The following is an 11,211-nucleotide window of genomic DNA, read 5'->3' on the forward strand; positions in this document are numbered from 1 at the left end:
TTAGAGTAATAGTCTAGTTGGTCGTTTTTGAAACTTGTGTAGTCCTCTGACAGATAACTGACCTTGAATAGATTTGATCATTTCGAAAGCAGCAGTTAGTCTGTCGTTTGTTGTCTTCACTTCACCCTTGATGGTGTCATTACTGGCAGCGAAACCAAGCAGCCTCGAGTCAGTATTATCCAGTCGGACACTCATAGTTTCAAAACGTTTGGCATTGGCGGACTTGTTAGACTCCATTGTTTTCTTAAGAGATGAAATGTCAGATGACAGTTTCTGTGTTGATTTTACAAAAGACACGAAGTTTTGTTCCATGGCTTCCATATCTACTGAGATATGAGAGTCCTTTTGAATATCACACACAATCTTAGAAAGTGAGGTGAGGTTGTTCTCCAGAGCTTGAAAGCCAGAGTGGAACTTGTCCATGACCTCATCGCATTTACACGATTTCGAACTGGTAACATGGTCCAGCGAGGGCGAGGGTAGAGTAGGGGTAAGCGTTTTCGTCCCCTGTGCAGCACCTGAGTCAGGATTAACATCTTCATCTGAGAAAAGATCCTGAGAGGACGAAGGTGTTTTGTCGATGACCGTATTGTCATCACAAGGCAGCGTTTCTGCGTTCACAATCACATCATCAGGGTCATTCAGGTTGCATTTATCAGATTCAGAGTTTGTAACCACCACGTCAGCAGTAACCACCACATCAGCAGTATGATTTTCGTCTGGAGTCTTACATGTATCACTATCAGCTACAATAGGGTTCAACGATTCGCAGGGAGAGAGAGATTTCCTTATGCGTGTGAAATGGCGACTGCACCAATCCATGAAACCACCTCCTTGTATCATCACAAAAGAGTTCTTTTGATAGAAGTTCAGAATAACATACAACTTACTATCAGTATCAGCAGTATCTACATCATTTGAATCCGACTGAATCATAGTCACGCGGATTGCAGAGCCTCCAGCGATTTTTGATTCTGTAACCTGCATAGATTTGGAGAGTTCAGCGTCTTTGAAGTATGCGAGTGTCATATTCCGCCATGTAGTCAAGCGATCACTATAGAATTTAGCATTACACGGGAAATATGCACCTCCTCCGTCTCCGACTACTTCTCCAGCTCCATCATTGTACGCGTCATTTCCGTCGGCCCGTTGCCATGAATAATCATAAAACAGGGTTTCCGGTTGTGCCTTCAATTGTCCAATGCTCGTCTTAGTGTTTGGCTTTTTCGTATTATCCACACTGCGTATTTGCTCTTTCAAAAGTTTGAAATGATTTTCGAAGTCGGCCATGTTTGCTCAGCTGTTCACAGAATGTACACGGGTGCCTAGTGCATCGCACTATGCAATCACAGTGCTGGGAGCGCGGGAACGAAGAGTCAGGCCGAGAATAAAATCCGACCAATTAGTAGTGTAAAACAACTTAAGATATAGTTTAAAATAGTCATAGAGGATCTTGGTATACTTTAAATTCGTTTAGTATCGTATTGGAATTGTAAGAGTTTTCGAATGTTTGAGATAGCTGCAGTTTCATTTTCTGCGGAAAAGGGTCAGGGAGGGTATTGTTGTCGTCGTCGTCGTCGTCGTCGTCGTCGTCGTCGTTGTTGTTTTTCTGTTTACATTTTATGTTGTTGGTGCTCGATCAATAAAGCTTTGAAATAAACATTGCGATATCAGTTGAGCGCTGTAGGCTATTGCCTATTCTCTGTGTCCTGCATGCAATGATTCAGTAGTTAATAGGCATGATTAAGTAATTAAAACTCAATGAGATAAAAATAAATTCTTTCTAGCATGATTCTCTCTTCAACTTCCTGAACTGGAACTACTTTTTTTCTCCCCAATGAAGGACTTATATGCATGACACTCTTCGACAACTTCCTGGTTCTTTTATTTGACGGTGACAATTATTGTCGTCGGAAGTAGCAACCAATCTAGAGACAGTTCCGAAAAATCAGCAAGCTAATCATAGTTTCCACGGCGGCAGCAAGCAGGTCACAGCGGTAGACCATTGGGAGGAACCGGCCAAGTCAGTATCTTCCCACGGTAGCACCAACTAGGGCAGCTCAAGAGGCGACTGTTCACGAGACTGCATGATGGAAAGTGGAGAGGTAATACTTTTGTCAGATATTTTATGTATCTTAATGTATGAAAATGGGCCAAATCATCATTTCGAAGATGTATCAATTCCACGCGATGAAAGTTCGAGTATAATAACTGCTGATCAAAGAAAAACCTTTTGATTGCGTAGACGAAGGAAATTTCGAAATCCGTCGATAAAAATCGGCAAGTTTTGAATTTTTTCAGATGTTATTTGAGAATCGCAAAAAATGGTGGTGGAAATTTGTCAGTTTGCAGTTTACAATTGCTTTGTCAAACGTATTAAATTCTCGTTTTGAGGTATACATTATGTTATTTGAAGTCTTACCTCACAGTTAAGAGAATTCAGGCCTTGCCCAAGACACGGTCTAGTGTCTTTAAACAAAGTCTGCTCGCACCGACATGTAGGCCCAAGTTCCACAGCCTCATCAAAGGATCATAAGGGAAAATCTTCACAAGATCGACCCCCACGAAACGTCTTTCAGGGTGGTCGATAAGCCTTAACTGGCAAGAGAAAGTTAACGTACAGTATTTTATACGTTTTCTTCACAGGTTTCTGAGTATAGTGGGGATCAAATCGTTTTACCCTTATCAGCGGGTGGGGTGTTAGCGCTCTCCTCCTACTCTAGCTGCGGGCCTGCAGTACTTCTAGCTAAATTGATGAGGGCAGTGCGGATTTGGATTCCCTTTAAACCTCTTGCCTTATGAAACTAAATTTTATTGATGCTCTGTCGTACTTCTATATACATGTATAAGGTCAGTGAACAAATTTTATTTTATTTGTCGGTAGCATTGTTGTTCCGCATAAATACGGATAGGACCTGGCCTTAATTATGATATCTTGACATAGCCAGTGGTTTTAAATATACTCCGCCTCTCGATATTTTGTATACGACGTAGGAATATCAAAAACCTGATCTCAGAATGTAATCATGATTGAACTATGTATGCTCGTTCGAACAAATGTATACATACTTATTCTGTCCTCGAGATTCAAAGACATGTATTGTAAACTTACATGTTAGAATTTATATTTTTTTAATAACCTGGCGTATAAACAGAGATGACGCATGTCTCAAGTAGTAGTACCGGTAATCTGTATACAATCATGTGATTTTTCTTGAGCACTCAATATTTCACTGTCAGCTGAATAGGTTATTCGTTATCTAAAATATTGTATTTCGATTTGTGCAAGACATGAGCAATTATTGAACGCCGATTACTGGTACAATTGTCGGGCGTCCTCATTATCTGTGTACATTAGACAGGTTTCGCAAGCCCTATGAACGGCGACCTACAAAGGTCTGACGTGTCATTAAGTCCTGCACCAATAGCATTCCGCGAAGATGACGTCACTGCAGCTGCTGCCCTCTATTTCCCCATCGCTGAATTACAGGCAATGTCGGACAAACATGCGGTTTCGTTATGGATTCAGGCTTTCTAACTAGGGCAGTTAGATTCAATCTGGCACATGTCCGAATGTTGGAAATACTACATAATTGTTCTGAATATTTCTCTCTGACTCTATGGTATCATTCATGCAAAAAAACAATGCAGGGTCAAAGATAATTGACTTTGAAATAAGCTCAAATGCGTAGATATAAGTATCGATGTCCGACTGTCACGGGCCTAAAACGTCATTAATATCTTATGCAAATGACCTTGTGAGCTATAAATAGTAACTTCGCGGAATGCTATTCATGGACGCAACGCTCGTAAATCAACTTATACTCGTATACCAAGATTGGGTTTGCTACCGTAAATAGACGAAATGATTGGGTGTGTCTTGTGTTCTCGTAGTCCTGCCAACCCAGCATTACGGATACTTCAGGACAATGGCATGACGGTCCAACACAGGGCAGTTGAAGGCCGTTCTTGGTCTATTTGGTCCACATAAAAAGCAAAAGATTCTAACTCTGCACAGTCAGTATATCCCCTCTTATTTACTTCCAATAGATCATTGGCGAGGACTCTGTAAGGGTGGTTGACTCTTCACCAAGAATATCCGGGAATAAATACGGCCTGGCTGCTGTCCTCCTGATAGAGATGTTGCAGGGTGTGGCGTGTTACACCATTCTACCCTTCGTGGCGACATTCTGTCGAGATGGTCTCGATCTGAGCAAAACCAACGCTGTTATCATATATCTCGTTTTCTCAGGTAAATACAGTCAAGGATTTTAAAAATAGTGATTAAAAGTAAAATACTCCCTCTAGTGATAATGACTCTCAGTTAAGGTCTCACTTAAAGATATTCTTGTAAACATGGCAATGATTGTACATGTACATACATGACTAATTGAATATGGCAAAACTGAAAAAGGAAACTCATCGGGATTTTCATTGGGGCCGTATTGAATTTTTGTTCAGTTCGCGCATGCGAAGACCTCTCTCGGGACAGAACATCACTTCTCGTCCAAAAAGGCCCCAGATCTGCCTGAAGAACTTGCTTTTAAGACGTCCGGGGGCAGTTGTTTAGGTTGGATACTATGAGTTGCAGCTGTCAACATATATTTTCTTGTAGTCAGCATTTTAACAGACGAGCAATTAAGTTGCAGAACAGTTTTGCTATTTTTCAAGCAACTGCATCAAATTCGTTATCTTTCTTCGTAAACCTTAAGAAATGTCTGACAATCAATTTTTTGGGAGAAAAATAAGTTTCCCCCATATCATTGAAAAACTCAGAACAAACTTAGTCTAGTCCGGGGCGGACGTTAAACGTAAAGAAATGTTGTCCCCAAATGATAAGCTTAACAAATTCACTTTTGGCCAAAACTATACGAGTTGAGAAACATGAGGACATGCGTAATGACAATCATCATGGCATGATCCGGCACCATTAAAGTATCCACATCGAAAAATTGCGGAAAATATCAATTACTTATATTACGAATATGAACGTACAAAAAGACATATTAGCTGTGTATTTATTTGCAGGGATTGTGTACATGGTGCCCTGTGCAAGTGGGGCCCTTTCTGACACCGCCATCACACGCTACACATGCCTTCTCGTCTCCTTAGTGCTCTTCCTCATTGGTATGTACATGTAACGTTGCGCGATATAGTATCGCCACTTCTGCGATATATCGCCGTATTAAAACGCCATGACGTTTAATAATTCCCATTAAAAAGTGGCGATAAATCCACAATTTTCTCACGATGTGGCGATACAATATCTCCCATGTATAGGGAATTTCTTTGATTGAACAAACATTAGTCAATACCAGGAGCTCATGATAACTGTCAACTACAGTCGTGATGCTGCAGTGAATTCATGATCAGAAAGTATCGATGAAGAGGTTCCCAGGATGGAAATTTTGATAATAATCTTTGTTTAGAATTGGTTTCTTAGAGATATAGATTTATTAAATTCTCGGATGGTTCTCGAGGAAAACCGTGCATTATTTCCGTATTGTTTTGATATATAAACTGTCATGATGTAGTTTATTTTTTAGGAAGCGTTGTATTGCTGAGTCTGGCACTGGTACTGACGACCGATATCGATGTAAGTTTCCTATGATTACGTCTATCTTTTGTTCTCGTAGTCCTGCCGACCCAACATACCCGATGCATCTGCACAATGGCAAGAAGGTCTAACACAGGGCATTTGAAAGCCGTTCTTCTTCTATTTGGTCCACATAAAAAGCAACGGATTCTAAAGAAGGATTATGCAGCTGACAAAATTATCATTTCGCATAGGTTTTTTTAAGTGTCTACCTATTATTAAAAAAATTAATAATTTCCATCGTGCTATTGTTCTTATATTTCAGCGCAATAACAAAATTGCCCTTTATGTGGTTTCCCTGGTGTTCATGGGCCTTGGCTACGGTTTCAGTATTTCGAATATGTATACGATTGGAATCGACCAAGTTGCTCATCCAACGCTGAGAAATGTATGGTCCTTCTTCATTTGGTAAGCGGAAGCGCTGTGATCCCTGTCGTCTCGAGTTCTATGATCGATTCTCCAAATGAAAAGGGCTCTATTTGTTATGGGTTCCATGTTTCTCGGGTTCGATTTTTGTATGTTGATGGATTTTCCTCCCGTGGATTACCGATCGAGTAAAAGAATAACCATGACCAATGTCATCAGTAACCTTTCCCCGTATCCCGCAGAAATCTATTTTGCCGTCTAGGAAATGTTAAGCCTGGAAACAAAAAGAAATGTGACATACCACAAGCACTGTCTACGTCCCGCTGATGCAGAATCAAACGGAACAACTAGTATTTTATGTGATTCACCACACTTGCTCAGTGTAATCCGATAGTGAGACTAGAGGAAATAAAAATGTCGTTCAATGCTTTATTTTTTCTTCTAGGAAGCATTGGTTCTTCAGCCTTGGGAAGCTCATCAGTTACCTGCCATTGCCGTTCCTTCTAAGATGGCTAGGGGCGCATTTCGGGGAGAACACGTTGCTACCCAATGCAATAGTTGTAGTGATAGCAGTCGGTCTGTCTTTAGCAATACTTCTTCTCGGGAAGCGACAGATTAACATCGTCCAACCACAGGGTAAGAAAAACATCAATAGCCATTTGTTACTGAAACTCGGATTTACATATTCCATACGTCCCTGTCGACCATGTCAATCTGATTTTAAAAGCGAGTTCAGAAAATGCCTAATCTAGTCCAATATCCACAATTCATCTTCTAATTCACCTCACCTGCAGAGGGACGGAGCAGAACATGTACGGTATTATTATGCTACCGCCCAGTGGTCTCAAGGACAACATTTTTTTAATTCGAGGTAATTCTCAAGAAACATGCTGCCTTCATGAACATGCGTCAAATTCGATTTACAGGTATTGATACTATACCCTTATCAGACGATGCCGGGTTTGGGTTTTTTTAGGAACTACTGTGCTGTACGGACAGTGCCCGCGAAACTGGTCCGTGACACCTGAGCAACTATGAGCAGGGCAACTCAGATAAAGTACTGTCCAATCCGAATAAATATTCTTGTTTAACATCATAATCTTACTAAATGCAGCTTGGAATTCTTTTGTTACAGGAAGGACGACATTTCAGCGCCTGAAGAACGGCTTTTCCCGTTGCCTACCTTGCTTCTGCCGGGAAAACCACGACTATGTCTCTTTGGAAAGTTCTGCATCACTCACGAACGAGCGACGCTACAATCGCCTGCTCCTGAAAAACGTCGTACTTCTAATTGCACTCTTCTCAATATGTGGAGGGTTCAATATGTTTCGCACTCAGGTAGGGTATAACATTGAATGTTAAACACTTTAATCAGCATCTTCGTTTTGAAAAAGAGAACTTAGGGAATGCCAATTTAAACTTGATGCGCAAAAACCATTTCTACCCTATGTACAATATTTTAGTGTGGAACGAGTTATATTATAAGTTGATAACTGCTGCGTTCAACTACAAAAAGGTAACGCTTATTTACACAGAGCTCTTCATTTTCCAGTTGACCAGTACCTTTGTTATCCAAGCCGAGTACCTTCGCAATACAAGCCCACTTCCAGCCATCTCCATCAACATGTTCTGCCCCTTGGTCGTCCTGCTCTTCGTTCCTCTGATCGAGATTTACAACAGATACAAGCAACACTGGAAGAATATGACTAATTTGGATATCATGCGTAAGTGATTCCCCCAACACAACCAAAGGAACTGGGCTATCTGGTCACGCTCGTATAGCAGTTACGTAATTACTTTTTGGAAAAACATGTCTGAATCTCTTCAAATCTCCACTATTGCCCATTCGTCTTTCGTTCCGCATCGATTTTGGCTCGAGTGGAAGGCGAACTACTCACTGGTCGCCAAGCTAAGATCACTAAAAATCAATACAAACTTTTGAAAATCCAACCAGTTGTTCGTGCCCAAGAGCCAAAAGCGATGAGGACAAAACAGAAACGAATGTAAACGTTGGCGAATTAGAGAGAAAAAATGTGAAAGGTTTTAAAAATCAAAATAGTCTCTCAGAAAGCTTTGCATGTAGAAGATGATGAAAACAATTCACTTCGGAGCACTTATTGAGTTCAAAGTTTCTTAGTATTCTTTCAGCTACGATTAAAAAAATAACCACGATTGGTAATCATGGTACTGGGACCATTAGCCCTTTTGCTTTCTCTCGGACTGAAACATCCTTAAGGTAACGGACTGTGGTTGGAGTAAAGTATTCTACTTGCAATCACGGCTCACCGTTGATTTGAAAACATGCCAGATTTAGAAACCAGCTGCTCTTCTTTTGCAATTTCTCACCGTGACTGCTTGACTTGTTTGTTGTTTCTTAGTGGCGGGATTGGTTCCATTAGTATGCTCTGCTCTCGCTGCTGCGATTCTCGAGACGTTTGTCAAAGGGGCTCTTACGGACCTACCCGACACTCAGCACGACAGTGGCATCTCGTTCTTGGCCCAAGGACCACAGTATGTCTTGAACGGCTTGGCGGACGTGCTATCCTTTATACCAGGTACGAAAAGTGCAAAATCGGCTTGTTGCGTTATTTTAGGTCTTTCTCATCATTTTAAGGGTAATTTCATGAACATGTAAACGAAAAGTGAGTGACCCACCACCGCCACCTTTCATTCAATCCCTACAATTACACTTTTGGAGATGACAAATGAAGTCATAAGACACATCCTTTTAACCCCCCCCCCCCCCCCCCGGGTCAGACTAGTATCAAAAGATTTTTTATTTGTTTTCCAGGGACCGAGTTTGCCTACAGGGAAAGTCCACGTCACATTGAGGGCTTCATCGTTGGGATGCTCTATAGCACAGGATCATTCCTAGCTTTGACCATCTTTGTCGTAGAGACAGTTATTTTCAAGAAGTGTAAGTTGCAAAAAGAGACATTGTTCATTACCTGACATTGTGGTGTTATCTTACTTCAATAGGCCATGCACCGTAACAAAATGTGTCCAATATATAGGGCAAGGTCGGTTAGTTTCTGACATGTTTCAGCTGGTACTTTGTCAACCTATTGCTTACCCCTAACCCCGACCCCATATTTCTCTTTCATACTGCTGAGACACGCGGATTCCGGGGCATACACAAATGTATTGGGAGGGGGGGGGTCGGGCATAAAGAACACTTAACGCACAAGGATGCCAAAATCAATAATGAATTGGATTCATTTAGAGCTCAAAAAACTGCTGAACATTTAATTGTATAGTTTGCTTATTATTGTGTAACTCCGAATGAAATAGCCATTGGACACTTATAGGCTATGGGACACTCTTTACTTCTCGTCGAAACTCCTGACTCTATTGCGAGGCGCCTGGCGAGGAGTACCCTGTATTCAACTAGCTGGCGGCTAACCAACCGGCCACATCGGAAAAGGGTTACCAGCGGGCCTCAAAGCTTCTACCTTCCGTTCACGAGGCGGAGACCATCAGGAGGGGTTGTATGACGTCGAATATACATTACATGTACATGTAGTATGCATAGTAAAAAGACACAGATATTACGTCTACGTAAACTTTCTTCCTTCAAACAACTATCCTAATTTATTACAGATGTGACAGATGAGCTGCTGGTCATTTTCGAGTATCATTTCTACACGCTGCTTGGCACCGCGGTCGGCATGGCGATATTCCTCGTCCTTCCCATCATCGTTATCTACAGGCGGTTCAAGGAAAAATCCATTGACCCTCTAGCAGATGATCTGGCTCACTTGTTTAACACCCGCGACTCGGAACGAGGTCTTGAAACATGAAAGCAACGGAGAACCTGAACTCTACAATACATTGACATGTGCTTGCGTCCTTATCACCGTACAGCGGTGTTGTTGTGACCGATGGGTTCGGTCAGTGGCCAAAATAATTGAAAGGATGTATACACTTGCAGATTCGTGAAGTAGATGCATTTTAGACATATGGAATAGAATGGTGTGTATTGAATACAGAATATACAATTGACACCATGTGACAATTCGGACGTGAAACCACGTATGTGCATGACTGAAAGGACATATAGATTCGTGAGGTAGTGTTTTACAAGTACACATGTATTCACTTGGAATGAATGGCACGGGGCCACATCAAACATTCACTTAAATAGTAATTTATAAGATTATATAAGAGTATGCAAAATACATTATCAAAAAACCAACGCTGTTCGTTCAAAATTTGATATTTGTAATTTGTAATTGGATTTGAAAATTTACAATTGCGAAAATACGTACCAAATATAGATTTCAGCATTGCCGTTGTTTAGAAAGATAAATAAATACTTACTATAAATACCAAGTTCCAGCAATATTTGTTTGCATGATAACTGCAGTACGACATTGTGTATAATTGCACTGGCATTTTTATTTTCCTGGACCATCGGTAATTACGAACCGCGTACCCCTTTAAACGATTTATAACTAAAAGGTAAAGGGGTGACGAGATTGTGCTTCCATCTGAATCCGGGCAGCACAACTATAAGTTTTAAAGGGTATTAGTCCATGCTCCAACATAGAGTTACAGGATAGCAACAAGGCTCACTTTGTCATTATTGTACTGTGTTTTCGCTATTTTCTTACTTGCGATCACGAAAATGTTCATGACACATCGATACATTTGCACCCTGGAGAATCAAATCCTAATAAGCTCCGAGCATAGCCAGATCAACACGGTTCCGCGAGCATCTCGTGTACCACAAACATGTGCCGCGGGGTCCTTACTGGGAGGTCGCTGATCGGGTCATGGGCCTGACCTCTTATCTCTCAAGGGGGATTGTATGCTACCATTCTATACCGTTGATATTCTGTTCTACTTGGCAACTAATGCTTTGCTTCGACCCAGTCTATATTTGGCTATATAATAAACTATCAAACTAAAACTAAGTATCTAAGATTCTTTTCTTCCAACGAATATGTATCTGAACCACATGTGCATGTATGTAGTGGCATATGCAAGAAAACATATCTTCTTCGTGGCATTTCATTTTCTTAAATGCTAGAGAGTTGGTTTTTCTCGTACATGTAGTTGTTGCAATTCACGAACGAATTGACACCTCATAACTGAACTACCAACAGAGATCAATGTCTTGACCTCAGGGCTAAAAAGGTATCGGTTTGCCTAAGAAAAATACGTGCTTACTGGAGACTGTAATGAGATGGTCTTGTTTTTATTGTGTTGCAGAGGTAAACCAGTGTCAGGGTAAACCAATACCTTTA

At 41.0% G+C, this 11,211-nt stretch overlaps 1 protein-coding gene across 2 annotated transcripts in view; it reads left to right on the forward strand.

Moving 5' to 3' along the window:
* The window catches only part of LOC135498909 (solute carrier family 15 member 4-like), a 34,468-nt gene extending 23,607 nt beyond the window's left edge, over positions 1-10,861 (forward strand). The window contains exons 2-12 of one of the 2 annotated variants that reach the window (XM_064789430.1): positions 1,844-2,105; positions 4,051-4,252; positions 5,029-5,127; positions 5,547-5,596; positions 5,862-6,004; positions 6,408-6,598; positions 7,098-7,300; positions 7,515-7,686; positions 8,341-8,517; positions 8,754-8,879; positions 9,563-10,861. In XM_064789430.1, the coding sequence (XP_064645500.1) occupies positions 2,088-2,105; positions 4,051-4,252; positions 5,029-5,127; positions 5,547-5,596; positions 5,862-6,004; positions 6,408-6,598; positions 7,098-7,300; positions 7,515-7,686; positions 8,341-8,517; positions 8,754-8,879; positions 9,563-9,762 (1,581 nt within the window). In that variant the 5' untranslated portion in view covers positions 1,844-2,087 and the 3' untranslated portion in view covers positions 9,763-10,861. The remainder of the gene's footprint in view (positions 1-1,843; positions 2,106-4,050; positions 4,253-5,028; positions 5,128-5,546; positions 5,597-5,861; positions 6,005-6,407; positions 6,599-7,097; positions 7,301-7,514; positions 7,687-8,340; positions 8,518-8,753; positions 8,880-9,562) is intronic. The other variant, XM_064789436.1, reaches the window with a different exon arrangement.
* Positions 10,862-11,211: the final 350 nt, after the last annotated feature.

This window comes from Lineus longissimus, chromosome 1 (assembly GCF_910592395.1).
Source record: "Lineus longissimus chromosome 1, tnLinLong1.2, whole genome shotgun sequence".
In the NCBI taxonomy this organism is placed as follows: domain Eukaryota; kingdom Metazoa; phylum Nemertea; class Pilidiophora; order Heteronemertea; family Lineidae; genus Lineus; species Lineus longissimus.